Consider the following 15,889-nt stretch of genomic DNA (forward strand, 5'->3'; position numbering starts at 1 on the left):
GAATGGCACACAAGTCCCCAGGGCCCTGACTTCCTCACACCAGCCGCCCCTGGCCTTGAAGCTTCATTCAGAATCAAGCTTCCCAAACCACCTCGGTGAGAAACCGGGGACAGCGGCCAGGTCCAGGGGGCAGCCTAAGCGCACTCATAGCTCGAGGCACATCCCAAGGGCCTCAGTGCACACAAGAGGCTTTAACTCAGGAAGAAAGAGTACACAAAGTAATTTCTACAACTCAGATGGCGCTGTTATAACCTCAAAACATTTGGCAAAAGATTATACACGTTTCAAAACTATTTACCACAGTATTCCTTTCATGAGAAAGATTCCTCGTACGTTCAAATATGCCTATATCTGCAAACAACCAATTTATTAAACTTCTGACATTCTTGACAACTTTTAATTTGTACTTTCTTTAAAACCTTGCCATGCGCTGCACTGGGGAGGAATCGCGTATTCCTATGGTCTGGGAAACAGAGCTGAGAGCGACAATCTGGCAGAGAAAGCCAACAATCCCTCAAGATTCCAGCTACCTCCAACACGGCCCATGGCCCTCCTCCACACACACCACACAAAGGAGTTTCTCTGCCAACTCTCCGCTGGTACAAAATGATGACATGCTGTCCCTCAAAAAGCGCTAAATCCTCCCGAACATTCTGGAGGAGCACAGGAACACCCACCCCCCCACCCAGCCACAGAAGCAACTGTAGGGAACTTACAGCAATCCCTCCCTGTCCACTCAAAAAAACAAAGTCACACTCAAACCCCAACTCAAACTCGCTCCTTGGAGAGAGGCTTCAAAGTATTTTTCTGGAAGTCCTACTTCTCCTTTTTTTCTTTTCTTTGAGCAGTTGTACTTTTATTTTAGCCCAAAGCTTAACATTAAGAGAAAAACCAAAACTTAAATTGCAATAGATCTAAGTTAAAGTTGGAAAAATGTACTTTTTGTCTGCAAGGATAGAAAGTAAATTCTGTTTAATTAAAAACCAAATGTTTGCAATCATCTGCCTTTTCGGAGCACTTTGTAGCAACTGCAGTAATTGTTAGTTATACACTTTGCAAACAAAAAGACAAAATCTATGAGTGGAGAGGACCTCCCAGTGTGTGCAGCAGCCCGGTGTGCAAACAGGACAACTGGTGGCAGACAGACACAGCCTGGCGGGAGCTGGCAGGCACAGCCTCAGACGAGGCCATCAGCACAGAACCCCATCCTGCCCCAAGGTCTCACTTCCTACTGAAGACCATGTGCTGCTGTCTCCTGTGGGTCATGGGCAGGTGGTGGGTGCGAAAGGCACTCAGCCAGGTGGCCCCCATGATGGCCCTTCCTGTACCCTCTGGCTTCCCCTCTGGGACCCCTCAGACCCACAACCCAGCAGGTGCCCCCCACATTTTGCCAGCTGCGATAATCCCGTTCCATGTGCCGCTCTGGACACCCTTTACCTTGTATTTTCTTCTGCACCCACTGCTGGAGCTGTCATGAACTCGGTGCTGTGAGCACAGGACGAACCCATCTGCAGGGATGCGACCAGGTCCATGAAAGCCCCAGCGCAGCCAGCACCAGTCGCCACAAGCAGCAACAGGCTCCCACTCTTTCAGGCCCCCTCCCCATCCATACCTAGCAATTCAAGGGCCACAACACAAGTTCACGTCTGTCTCCCCAAGGAGACAATCTCATCCCACCCCTGAAGGAGAAATAACGAGGGTCCTGCCATAGAATCAACTTGCGGCTGCCAGGTTCCAGTATTCCACTACTTCCGTGATTCTGTTACCTTACCTTGGCTCCATTTCAAAAATTAAAGACTTGTCCACAAATTAATTTAAATGGCACAATGCAGTTACCACATGACATTTTAACTGTTAAACCCATGATGCCACAGCAGCAAAGGATGCCACTAAACTCCAAGATTCTCTCCCAGACAGTATGGAGACTACATCAAAGGCCAGTCTAAAGCTTTCTAAAATGTGTCACAAAAAAGGATAATTTGACAGGATCTTAATGTTCACATGATGGAATAAAATGTTTCTACTGAAACAGCAACTCCCTTCTCGAAGCAATGACGCCCTGGCCGGGGAGCATTCTGTGAGCCACAAATGCAGGGAAGCGTTGGCCTCGCAGACCGGGGGCGTCCCACATGGACACAGTGGCACAGCCACGGAAGTCAGGGGAAGCTGGCTGTGCCCATGGAAGTCGTTTCTTCCATGAGGTCAAAGCACGGGCACACGTTCCACTTGCTAACAGATCTGTTCCAGCTCTAATGGTATCAATTCCATTCTCAATATTGTTGTTGGCTTTTTAAGACAAAAAATTGGGTGATCTCCAAATCAATAGGTCACATTTTTATGTTATATAACTTTTTACCTCCTTTTTAAAGAACAGATATTCTCACTGAGAATTTGTCTTCACTTCAGTACCCTCCTATTTAAGCCTATTTAAGTTGTCAGGCACTGACAACAACCGGGGCACGTCCACAGTGTTTCATGCCTGCCGCCCCATGAACAGCACCCAGCAAGTGCATCTGTGTTGCCTTTTTTTTTTTTTTTAAGATTTTATTTATTTTAGAGAGAGAGAGATCACGAGCAGAGGAAGGGGCAGAGGGAGAAGTAGGCTCCCTCCGAGCAGGGAGCCCGATGTAGGACTCAATCCCAGAACCCCAGGATCACGACCTGAGCCAAAGGCAGATGCTTCACCAACTGGGCCAGGTGGCCACCCAGGCCCCCCACCCAACTTTTTTATAAAGATCTTACATGTTGCATCTTTAGGAAAAGAGCATCAGGATACTGACACACAATTTAGCTGAACATATTTACATACACCAGTTCCTTAACATGAAAACTCAGCCCCCGCACACACCCAGGGAACCAGCCAGTCAAAAGCCGGGTAAACCGCATTTGGACGTGCACACACGCAAAGGGACGCTGACCAGGCGGGGCTCCAAGCCTGGCGAAGGGAGCCCACAGTGAAGTTTCACCTGCCATTAAATGATCTTTCTCCTGTGCATTTTCTTCATAGAGAATAAATCATCTGGGGCCACGTCAGTCTTTTTCTTCATGTTGACAGGAATCTGGAATCCTCAGATGTAAATGGGGCCCCTGCGGCAGCAACTGTGTGGGGACGCGCACGGGACCCGCCGTCCGCCACGCCCCCACCTGCATGAAGAAGCTGCACGCCTGACTTCAGTGACAACATTTATAAAGCTGACACTGGAAGGGAAGACAGATGCACAGAGCCATACCATGTCTGACTTCACAGCACATCAGTTTACGGTAAACAATACAGTTGGTGACTTGAAGTATTTTCTTTATAAAGATACTTAGGAAATAGAAATGTTAAAATCCAAATGCTTTAAAATGAAGCAAAGTTAAAAATAAGATGCAAAGTGTAACAGATTCACATTGGTTTTGTTTGAAAACCACTGCAGTTGTATTTTAATTCTGCTGATAATTATCATCTTAAGTACATCAAAGTTCGCTGGTATCTTATTTTGCTTTTAAAAATCTTATAGTACACTCTTAGGGATTAAATAATAATATCAACATTTTCAAAACATTTTATAGGAACTTTTTACATCGGAGATTACAGTGCTACTATTTTGGTTAGTCTGAAATAAATTTTGACTAAGTGAAAAAAGATAAGAACAAAAAACCCTTACGATCTCTTCCAGCTTGTATCCAAACTTTGCATAAATGCTATCCACCCATCATGGACATTTCTGCGAGCGCTGGGCTCTCCCACTCTTTATCCTCTCGTCTGATGAACTGCTCAGCGCGAGGCTATGAGCAAGCTGGAACGCGCACCACTCTCACGTCAATGACTGGGACAGCGCAACTGTCACGGCCACTCAGTCCCCCTCAGGCCGGTCGTCAGCACAACTGGCTTGAGCTCTGAGACCCACATGGCTCTCTACAGGCCTCCCCGCTAACTGAATCAACACACCACAAAACCAGGATTCTGGGGCTTGCTGCTGCTCCCACACGGCCTCCCAGCCGCTCACCAGAACACAGGTGAGCAAAACACAAGTTCCACACAACAGCTCTCTGAAGCAGAACCTGACCCCTCCATCACCATTAGGAAAGCCACAAGATGTGACGGCAGCAAGTCTGAATTCTGGCAGTGACAGGGAAGGAAACCAGAAAGCCACTTCGCCAACACTCATTCACTCGCGCATGAACACGGGATGTCAGAGACTTGTGTTCTTGTTGGAGACAAACTGCTAACCCAGGAGGGCCCCTTGAAGGGCCGTGTAGAAGAACATCGCTGCGTTTTACCCTCACACCACCACCATGTGGTCCACTGGACATCCCGAGGGGACAGAGGGCCCTACTGAGGTGCTCACTTGTAGGACCACCCAGGTGAGCAGCACGCCCACCGCCCCAAGGCAGACCATACTCCCACTCCCACCTTCTAAGTGACACCGCACCTAGGGTGGAGATGTCAGCAGGGACGGCTGTTTCTGAGAATGAGAATACAGGGCGGTACACGCACTTAGACAAGTAGGAACACCATATCCAGTGTGCAGGTGGAGCGTCCCGGTGGAGATGCCCTGGCAGATGGTGGGCTACCCCCTGCAGTCAGGGAAGGGGTTTCATGGTTGAGCTACACTGGACAGAGCTCAACACAGCGATGGCAGCTGAAACCCTAAGAGCAGATGAGATGTGTCGGAAAGCCCGAGGCCGCAGCAAGATGTGAATGGACCACAGGGAACACATACCCACTGTGGTGGCCCAAATTCACCGCAGGGTTAAGGCGCCGGGCACGCTACTAGAGGCCACCCTCCGGAGATCTACAGAGGAACAGTGGGGCTGGGGAATGTGGGAAAGACGAAAGCACATTTACAAACTGAGGGCTACGAGAGCACAGGGGTGACAGGGCCAGGTGTGCAGGGCCCACATTCGTCTGGTGACAATAGCTCAGCTCAAGAACACAGCACAGACCAGTCTCCGACCAGAGAAGGCAGTGGCAATGGGCCTGGCCAGGGAGAAGAGGCAGTGGGGAGGGGGCCACGGGGACAGGAGCCCCAGCGCTGGGACGAAGGGTCTGTAAGTGGGAGCAGTGTGAGACCAGGAGAGCCCAAAAGACAGAGATGAATGTTCATGACATGTTCGGGAGGGATTTTACCTGCGGGCACGGGCAGCCCGGTTCGTGATGGGGAGCCTAACGTTTAAATCTGCTTTTCGGAAGCATTTTATATGCAGTGAAACCCGTCCACCTCAGGCACACAATCCACTGAGTTCTGAGGAAGGCACACCTTAGCAGAGCCAGCACTGCCACGGGGAACAGAGCCCAAGATGCCCCTGTCCCCAGTGTCCCTTCCCAGCCAGCCCAGGCAGCAGCAGCACATAGCGCCCTCTCTCGAGTTCTTCCCTCCCTGGGATCTACCCAGCGGCGGGCTCAGAGATTGCCTGTGTGTCTGAGATCTCACTGAAGAGAAGTTGGTTCCCTCCCCACTCCCAGGCCTTCCCGTGTGACTCTATTCCACCCATCATTCACCAGCCGGTCAAGGGGTGGTTCTGAGGCCCCACATAAAGCCACAGGGAAACTGAGGCCTAAGTGTGTGCGAACACCCAGCTTCATTTGGGGTGAGTGCCGCCAAGTGGGAGCGTGGCTCACAAGGGAGTCGTATGTTCAGTGTTGTGGGAAGCTGCTGGGCTGCTGTCCAGGTAGCCACTCGGCACACTCCCGTGGAAGCCACCTGAAGAGCGAGAGGCTGTGCCATCTTGCCACCTCCCCTGGCTATGGCTGGCATTCCCTAAGGATGTGAAGGGCCTCTGCGCACCTACTGAACGGTCCGGAAAATGCCTGTTCAAACTGTCCCCATCCCTTTTTTGCTGGGTCCTATCTTCTTACGGTGCCTTCCTTTATAAATTCTGGACACGGGTCTGTTACCAGAAATACACTCTGTCCCCTTCCCTCAGCCACTAGTTTTTCATTCTTTTCACTAAGAAATCTTTGACTCAATCAAGGTCGTAAAGATTTCTGATGTTTTTTTCTAGACTTGATTTTAATATTCTTTTCATTTTTGCTCATGGATATCCCATTACTACAAAAACTATCCCTTCCCCATTTTATTGGGGTTTCTAACACGAAAGCCCTCCAACTCTGTTCTTCCTTCTCCACATTCTTGTTGTTATTCTAGGTCCTTTATAGTTCCGCATGAATTTTAAAACAGTTTTCAATTACTTTAAAAAAAAAAAAAAAAGCTTGCTAGTGTTCTGATAGGGAGGTAATAAAATCTAAGTAAGTCTTTTAATCCACAAATGCAGTGCTTCTTTCCATTTAGGTCCTTCTTTGACCACCACTGTAAACTCACCTCCTGCTCAGGTGGGCAGTTCCCAGGTGGGCAGAAAAGATGGCGTGGCACCATCAAGGGGAGAGGGTTTGATAGGCAGGGGGTGGACGTGAGGCCTGGAGCAGGTGGTGCTGGCATAGCCAGCTTGAGAGGGCACCCCCGAATGGAGATACTGAGAGGAGGGGAGCAGAGAGCCCCCAGAGGCCCAGCAGCAAGTGTCCACCCTGAGAACTAGCACCGGCAGAAGGTGGTGGTGACAGAGGGTGAGGAGTAGTGAAGTTTAAAGTTTACGAGCGGAGATAGAGCTCTTCTGGGAGGACACCCAGGGAAGGCCTCTGGGCCCAGGAGGCCGTGGTCCAGCTGGGCCGACCGCACACCTGACCGGAGGTGAAGGACATAGAGCCAAGCTGTCCCGTAGCCCCAGTGCGCTGACCTCACAAGGGCTCTGGAAGGTAAAGGAGAAGACTGGCAAGGTCCTCAGGCATTCCCAAGTAACAAAAACTGAGTACAGCCACTAGAAGCAGTAAGAGGTGGTATTTCGATGCCTGGACCCTTCAAAAAATTACCAAAGAGCCAGATCAGGAAAGAAAAGCCCAGCCTGCAGAATGGGGCAGAGTATTTGCAGATCATGTGTCTGCTAAGAGACAGAATCTGGAATACAGAACAAAAACACACACACACACACAAAAAGCCCTCACAACTCAATAAAGAGACAAATCACCCAACTTAAAAATGGACGAAGAACTTGAACAGACATCTCTCCAAAGAAGCTAAACGAATGGTCAGCGAGTACAGGAAAAGAAGCTCACAACACCATCACTCATCAGAGAAATGCAAATCCAAACCAGCTCACACCCACTGGGACAACTGAAAATCCAACAGACAACAAGTGCTGGCGAGGATGTGAGGAAATCAGAACCCTCCCAGGGTTCTACTGGGAGCGTGAACGGTGCAGCCACCAGAGGAAGCCTTCTGGTCGCTCCTCAAGGAGAGCAGGAGCAGCAAATCTGGCCCTAGGCACCCGTCGGAGAGCAAGGAAAGATGTCCGCACAGACATGGGCGCAGATGCTCACGGCAACTGAATAGTAGGCACAACCTGAATGTCCACCAGGTGCTCGTTTCGGCAGCCCATATACTAAATGTCCACCAGCTGAGGAGTCCACCCCCAGGGAAACAGTGTCCTCCTGGCAGGAAGAGGAGGGAGCGCCAACAGCTGCTCCCCCATGGATGAACCGTGCAGAGTTACACTCAGTGAGAGAAGCCAGACACAAAAGAATATGTACGTCTACTTGTATCAAGTGTCTAGAAGAGGTACGTCCAGAGACAGATGTAGATCAGTGGTTGCCATGGGCAGGGAGGTGGAAAAGCGGGCAGTGACTGCCAACGAGCACTGGGTTTCTTTCTTGTTTCTTTTTCTTTTAAGATTTTTTATTTATTTATTTGACAGAGAGAGAGATCACAAGTAGGCAGAGAGAGAAAGGGAAGCAGGCTCCCTGCTGAGCAGAGCCCAATATGGGGCTCGATCCCAGGACCCCAAGATCATGACCCGAGCCAAAGGCAGAGGCTTAACCCACTGAGCCACTCAGGCGCCCCCCACCACTGGGTTTCTTTAACCCACTGAGCTACCCAGATGCCCAATCAACCACTGGGTTTCTTTTGGAGTGATGAAAACATTCCAAAATTAGACAGCTGCACAACTCTGTGAAAGCTAAAAAATCACTGAACTGTATACTTTGAAAACACAGATTTTATGACATATGAATTATAAATCAATAAAACTGTTACAAAAAGACAAACAAGCTTTCTAAGCAAGTGGCACTTGTGGAGTAACTGCAGGGCAAATCCTGGCTTCATCATGGATCTCTCTGGTCCCGCACTCAGCTGGTCTCAGGAAGGGAGAGGTCTCTGGTTGAGCAGCTTATAGCGCTGGCCGTGCAGAAGTCGCCTGTGGGGCACAGGGTGTGTGTATGTGTGCGCGCACACGTAGGACACAGGGTGTGTGTGCACATGCGTGGGTGGCAGGGTTGTGTGTGCGTACGCACGCCTGCACTCATGGGTTCTGACACGAAGATATAAACAAGTACATACCTTCCAAGTTCGATTTTGCATTTTCCCTGTAAGGATTCCACACAGACAGAAATTGAGCAAAGAAGAGAACTTCTGGCCATGGCAGGTTTTGATGACCTGCAAGCGGGGTGCTCAGCATGGTGACTGTGCACGCAAGTTCCACGTGGACAGCTGCACACATGCTGCTCCCATGCAGATGACCATGATGTGAGCAGGATACACCTGTAAATCCTGGAAGACCTAATACCAGCCTGCCAAGAGGGGCCACCCCCTGGAACAGGGCTGCATGCAGCCCCCGCTCCATGCCACACGATGGGTGATGCTTTCAAACTTCAGGTGCCTGATGTGATTTTTCTCCAGAGCCAATGAGTGCTTCTCGGAACCCTAGGATGACTTCTTCATAAGTTAAGTTTCTGTGAAGGTGCAAACAGGAACTCCTTTTCTGAAAAGCCCACTACGCCCAAACCGCCCTCCTCTGCAATGCCTCTCCAGGTGGAATTCAGAGTAAACAAGCCCAACCTTCTATTTAGGTAGCATTTATACCCAACCTACTTTAAAAATGATTTCAAAAAGAACCTGATTGCCAACCTTGTTCCAGTAAGGCTGCACAGTATGTTAGCTGCACCGGAAAACCTCACCAGGCCTGAAACGCCCCAGCTCCACACCCAGCGTGAAACCCACACGGGGCCGGGAACCGCGCCGAAAGGGCCCAGGCTGGCCAGACACCTGGCCTCCCAAGGCTTCAGCAAGGAAGCCAGGATGGGGAGAACTGCGGAGCCACACTTCATCCCGAGGGGCCTGCCACAAGCCCCGCTGTGCCCCAGCCTCGGGAGCGCTGCAGTCGTGTGCACTGCATGGTGAGACACAGACAACCCCTCCGTCCACCCCATGATCCGGGGGACCTTTCCCGGCCACAAGTCCAGAACCAGACTCCCACCTCCCTGCGGCCGACTGCTTCACCCTCTCCTTACAGACCCCTGTACAAAGGATTACTTGGTGACTTTTGGTGGCAGACAGTGACACATAAAAAATATGAAGTTAGAGATAACTTTGAGGAAAATTCTAAGTACATTTTTAAAACTGAGTGTTCCTGGTGTGACCTGACACATACATCATCATGGTGTCCAGCCACCTCAAAGACAGGTACTGCTGATTAAAGGTAGATGGGGTTACAAACACAAGGAAATATGAATCTTTAGAAAGGGCGGTGTGCACAGGCTAACCTGGAGGGAGCTCTGAGAAGAGGCAGAAGAGGCAGAAGCCGAGGAGCTCTGGGGGTGTGCCAACAGCCACCCAGGGAGTGGGGGTCGGGGAACACTGGCACTCTGCCTGCTCACAAGAGGGGCACGGCACAGAGCACAGAACAGAGACCCACTAGTCATGTGGGAGACCAATGCGTGCAGGAGGTCTGGGGACAGGAAAGGCCAGCAAAGACTTGCAATGGGGCACACCCAAGCAAGAGGTGGACAAGGGAATCTGTAGCAGGAGATGCTTGGTGGTCACAACACCTAATGGGGATAAAAACTCCAAATGCATGAAACTAAACACAAAAACCATTCAAATGAATACAAAGACCTATAACTAATGGTCCAACTTAAAAACATTTTTTAAAATTAAAACTCGGGGTGCCTGGATGGCTCAGTGGGCTAAAGCCTCTGCCTTCAGCTCAGGTCATGATCTCAGGGTCCTGGGATCAAGCCCTGCATCAGGCTCTCTGCTAAGCAGAGAGCCTGCTTCCCTTTGTCTCTCTCTGCCTATTTGTGATCTCTGTCTGTCAAATAAATAAATAAATCTTTAAAAACAAACAAACAAAAACTAAATGCTTACCCAAAATAAAAATTCTACCACTTACTAGGACTCAAAATCATACAGCAGTAAAAATCCAAAAAAAGGGAACGCATTCAGCATGTGCTTATGGCCAGGAAGTATCCCACCGTGGCTGACCACCCCATGTCCCGAAGGCCCTGCCCCTAGTACTAGAATTTTCTGTCATATAACGTGCTGTCCTGAACAATATGAAGTATTTTTTACTTCCAAATCAAACCTAAGACATTTGATGACACCTTACCGGCACCTCTTTGCATGGAAACTGAAGAACTAAAAAGCTCAACACCTCCCTGGCTCCCTCACCTCCTCTTTGCTGCCACCCTTGTGAGATTCTAGGTTCTAAGTGTGTCCAGCACTGCCCTCCCACCCCAGTGGGCACAACCCTGACGAACAGTGAGGCACATGGAGTCTGTTCCCCTCCCAGCCCGCTGTCTGCAGGCATCACCCCTCGATACGGCAGCCTACACTGCTCTGCACCCACAGGCCCAGCCCAGATGCACTCTCCTAGCACACGCAGAGCTGTGGGCAAGGAGGTCGCCTCGGGGGTGAAGACGATGGTGCTCCACAGCAAAGGGGACTCTGCGCTCATCAGCTTAGGAGTTCACAGAATACCCACCTTCTGGAAACAGCAATCCACTGGGAATGACTTTGGAAAAACGCAACACAGTAGGATAAGAAAAGGCCAGGAATATCTGCACTTGGGGACATGAATCAGATGCAGGAAAGCTGTGTATACTATAGACCGTCAAAAATCATAAGAAAGTGTCAAACACAATAACTAATCAAATTTTTTAAACATGTGGTTACTTTTATGAGCGGGGTAAAGCAAACAGGATTAAGAACAGTGCAAGGGGGGCGCCTGGATGGCTCAGTGGGTTAAAAAAAAAAAAAAAAAGAACAGTGCAAAACAGCAGGGATATTCATGAGAAAGGACCCCATCACATCCAACTTCCCCACATCTGCCACGATACAGAAATGTCGCTGCACACAGGACATGTGCACAAAAGGCCAAAACATAAACACTGTGCCACACTGTGCCACATCTCAAAGCCAGATGTGCCTGCTTTTTAGAACGTGACTTTGAAACACCTAGAACTTACAAAGTCATTGAAAAATTATTGCAGATTGCTTCTCCATTATACCACAAAAACCCCTAGCTGATATTTACAATACACATGATGATAATACGAAAAACCTGATTAGATCCTGACTTAAAAAACAAAAACAAACAAACATACAGCATAAATGACTTGCAGGAACAAGTGAAAAATGTGAGTATGAACTTGGCCTTACAGAACATTAGGAACTACGGCTGACCTAGTTGCTATGCTAATAGTAGGATCAGTAAGAAAGAAATCAGCCTTATTGTTAGGGAATCGGGATATAAACTGAAGTTTTCACAGGTGAAGTGTTAGAATATCTGCAATCTACTTCCAAATAATGGAGTTAAAAAATAAAGATGGGGTGCCTGGGTGGCTCAATCATTAAGCACCTGCCTTCGGCTCAGGTCATGATCCCAGGGTCCTGGGACTGAACCCCACATTGGGCTCCCCGCTCAGTAGGGAGGCTGCTTAGCCCTCTCTGTCTGCCGCTTCCCATTTGTGCTCTCTGTCAAATACATAAAAATCTTTAAAAAAAAAAAGATTAAAAAAATAAAGTAGATGTAAATATACCTTATGGCAAAATGATAACTGTAGAATCAAACAGATACATGGATGGACACTGTCTATTTCAACTTTTCACGTACTTAATATTTTTCTTAAAACCAAGTCAGGGGGCACCTGGGTGGCACAATCTATAAGCGTCTACCTTCGCCTGGGGTCATGATCCCAGGGTCCTAGGATTGAGCCCTGCACTGGGTTCCCTGATCAGTGTGGAACTTGCTTCTCCCTCTCCCACTCCCCATCTTGTGTCTCCTCTCTCACTGTGTTCTCTGTCAAATAAATAAGATCTTAAAAAATAAATAAACAAACAAAGTTAGGAAATACACATGCTAATGACGTTAGTGACCTGCTAGACTGAGCTGGCTCCCACTAAGCCCACAAACAGTGCTGCTGTCTAACATCTGACACTGACCAAGGCTAGCTCGGCTGAAGTGCACGTGTGGTCTGGGGTCCCAAGAGTCTCTCCACTGCTATCCAAAATTGCCTGAACCTTGTAAGAAGCCAGCTTTCCCTTCGTCTCCACCTACAGAAGCTCACTGCCAGGCAACCCTGATGAGCACAACACCTCATCCAAATCACCTGCCTCCAGGCTGCACGTCCGCGGGGGGACCACAGGACCATAAACTGCAGCACTTTATCTGCGAGGACACAGGAATGACACCAAGGCCAACAGCAGGAAGAAAGCTTCTCTCCTTCAAGGATGAAAAACATGAAGAAAACAACTAGTTCCTAATGAGAGGAGAAGCTGAAAACCCCAGGCCCAAGAACTATTAGAACAACCAGGAAAGCTTCCCACCGGCCAGCACGCTGGGAGGGAGGGGTGGCAAGGAGCCGGAGGAAAGAAGCAGGAAAGAGATGTGCTTAAATGATCCCACCCCCCATCCGGTTTCCCCAAAGTTCACTCCAAGTTACACACAAAATCCACTCTGAAACTAACCACCACGGAAGATGGTTTACAGCAGGAGAGTCAATCTGACAAGAGACAGAATTTCACAGAAATGCTTCTGGGAACCATTTGGAGCAGCCCCTTCACTACAGGAACTGAGGCCCAGGTTGCCCAACCGGCTTCCCACCTGCCCCCAATGAGGATGACTGTGGTCACAGCAGAGGGGACTCGAAGTCCCAGAAGGCTGCTGGCCAGTACACACCAGGCGTCCCCACGGCCCTCCCACTTTAGAAAACCGTGCATGTTTCTGACGCTCCTCACTTTCACAACAGGAAGGCAAGAAAGATAAAAAATATCAAGTGTTAATAAACCGGTACAAAGGGAACATTTCTCTAATGAACTTGGTTGGGTCCCCTCCATTACCCAAACACTAAAACCTTAATTATTAATTAGACTTCAATAATTTTAGAAAATTATAGGACATTATGAAATTTATCCAAGTATGCTAAGTCATGATCCAAGCAACAGCTGGCTATATTACCTCTTGAAAATACATTTGTAAAACGACATTAAAAAACCTTTAGCTAAAAGATTTCCACCTACCTAGGTACACAGCCTGAATTCCTCTAAGGAAACTTTAAAGGGCATTCATATATCTCCCTAAAGCAGTAAGTTGGTAACAAGATAAGGCAGGTCTGTGGGTTTTTCAAGGCAGTGCTGATCCTGAAGTCAGGGGAAGCATGGTACCCCTAACTCTGTGGCCTATTTCCTTCTACAACAATGGAACATCATTCACATTATTAAAGAAAGAGCAAACTCAACAGCTGATGGTCACCAGTGTTGGAGATGAAATGAACTTGTACCTTCAGTGAGGCTAGTGGATGCTCTGGACCAAGTAAGCTCCAGTGGAAGGAAGCCAGGTCTTCGTCAGGCAGAATGTGATTCCCTGCAACACAGACACGGCATGGTGAGAAACATCGCCTCGGTGACACGGGCGTGCTGACAACACTACACGTCATCATCTGCGGGCTCCAGAGGCGCTTCGTTTGAGACTCTCTGTAACTCAGGACCGCCTCCTTTCACACACCACATAGAACTTCCACACAAAAACTGACAATACCTCTTCCTCTTTTCATATAAAGCCACACAGAGCAGGCAGACCTCTTGCTGCTGCCTCAGTACGACGCGCATTTCCTGGACCGTTCCAACAGCATTCCAACTGAACCATGTGCATGAGACAAGTGACATCACTGGGCAGTGTTAAGGTCGGTCTGACAATGCTGGGGTATCGGGACACAAGCTTTCGTTTGCTCACGAGACCCTAGGCTTCAAACTGCACCCTGTCAACTAAGTTCCACAGCAGAGGCAGACCAGACCACGCACTTCCAGATCTCTCTAAGCAAGGTTATGACTTATGACATGGGTCACACCTTTCCCGTCACTTGACCATCACCCACAGACGACAAAGCACAGGCCACACCAGTACCAGGAATGCCACTTGGCTGGACGCCCTGTCACCAGGGCTGCGTCAACAGTAAGAACTGCACTCGGCTGAGAAACTGTGTTTTGGGGAACACTCTCCCTTCACTGCAGCACTTGGATACCAACATACCAACATCTTCAATGTGTCAGTTCTCTCGATGCAAATTAAAAGTGTCAACTTCCTGAGTAATTCTCTGATTTTTATATCATGATTTAGTCCCCTCCACACTGAGAAGGCAGGTTCATTAATTAGCTACTAAGAGAAAGCAAAACAAGGTGAGTTCAGGGCACCTGGGTGGCTCAGTTGGTTAAGCGTTTGCCTTCGGTTTGGGTCATGATCTCGGGATCCTGGGATCGAGCCCCATGTCAGGCTCTCTGCTCAGCATACAGTCTGCTGCTCCTCCCTCTCCCCTCTGTCCCTCTCCCCTGCTTATAGATGCACGCTCTCTCAAATAAATAAAATTAAAAAAAAAAAAAAAACGGTGAGTTCTTAGTAACTAATTGATTAATCTTAATATTCTAAACATGCAAGTACTCAACACGTGAACACTGAATTGCCTTGACGTCTGGAGGAGCAAAGTTATGTCCTCGTGGTCTTACTGAGCTCGTGGTCTTACTGAGCTTTGCGCTGCCTTCCTGAGTTCACAGACTGCACAGAACTTTACTGTGAGGTATGATGCATCTTAGATTTTTTTTGAAGCTTCTATCTGAAAAAATATGAAGCCAATTCCAACATCAGTAATAGTCTGTTAAAATTTGGGTCACATACTTAATTGAATATTCTACCCAACCTCTCTAAAACAAAAAAACTCATATAGCTACAGTCCCATTACAAAAAGGAAAAGGAAAAGAAAAATAATCTTTCTCATTTGAGGACACTGAAACTTTTACACTAAATCTAAAATAAAAATGTCCGTCCAGTTAAGACTTCTTAAAGAAGTTCTAAGTCCTAAATTCATTACTATTGTTTTTCACTCATTTTAAGACTTCACAGGGTAATTTAGCTACAAGAGTACAGAGTTTACACTATCTGCTAAGAAACAGATTCAATATTTCTTAAATACAGTAACCAAATATCCTCCATATCTCAGATTAGCTGGGGAATCCCAATATTCTGAAAGCATACAATTTTCCAGTTCATTTAAGGTCAATTAATATGCCAAAGCCATTTTGTGTGACGTCTACGTAAACCGCAAACTTTTCACAGTATCCCCATTTACATAATCACTTCAGAGAAAGTACATTTTTAATATTTGAAAATATGAAAGTATATTTACAAAATTGGTTTTAATTCTCTAAATCCCAAGTCATATGAATTCCCTGAGAAAACAGACAGAAAACAGCCACATGCTGAGTAACATAGAGTTGAGATGTGATTCAAACAAGGATAATTTGCAAAATGAGAACTGTTGACCTACTAGTGGTTACATGGTGTGAAATGCTATCACCAAATATCACACAGAAAAATTGTGACTCCCTCAGAGTAATTTCTGTGTAAAACTTTTTGGAATGCTTATAAAATCTGATAAGTAGAAACTTCTAAACACAGCCCACAACAGGCCTGCCGTCCTGCACACTCGAGAGAAGACAAACGCAGAACACGGTAAGATCTCACTCACTACCTGCGACCACGGAGCATTCAAACGGCCTGCGGGTCCCCTAGCAGCTTCCCACCTGTC

General features: G+C 47.9%; 1 protein-coding gene and 1 long non-coding RNA gene across 6 annotated transcripts in view; both read right to left on the reverse strand.

The window, feature by feature from the left end:
- Positions 1 to 15,889, reverse strand: part of FAM120A (family with sequence similarity 120A) — a 97,622-nt gene that overhangs the window by 63,730 nt on the left and 18,003 nt on the right. For all 5 annotated transcript variants that reach the window (XM_045064964.1, XM_045064963.1, XM_045064962.1 and 2 more), the window contains exon 3: positions 13,592 to 13,674. In XM_045064964.1, coding sequence (XP_044920899.1) covers positions 13,592 to 13,674 — 83 coding nt within the window. The remainder of the gene's footprint in view (positions 1 to 13,591; positions 13,675 to 15,889) is intronic.
- On the reverse strand, positions 8,014 to 10,001 carry LOC123387514. Its single transcript, XR_006601943.1, has 2 exons — positions 8,373 to 10,001; positions 8,014 to 8,229 (listed from the first exon to the last, which is right to left on the reverse strand). It is a non-coding gene; the product is annotated as an uncharacterized LOC123387514 (long non-coding RNA).

The sequence above is a fragment of the Mustela putorius genome, unplaced genomic scaffold (genome assembly GCF_011764305.1).
Source record: "Mustela putorius furo isolate JIRA1106 unplaced genomic scaffold, ASM1176430v1.1 tig00003854_pilon_pilon_pilon, whole genome shotgun sequence".
Taxonomy (NCBI): Eukaryota; Metazoa; Chordata; class Mammalia; order Carnivora; family Mustelidae; genus Mustela; species Mustela putorius.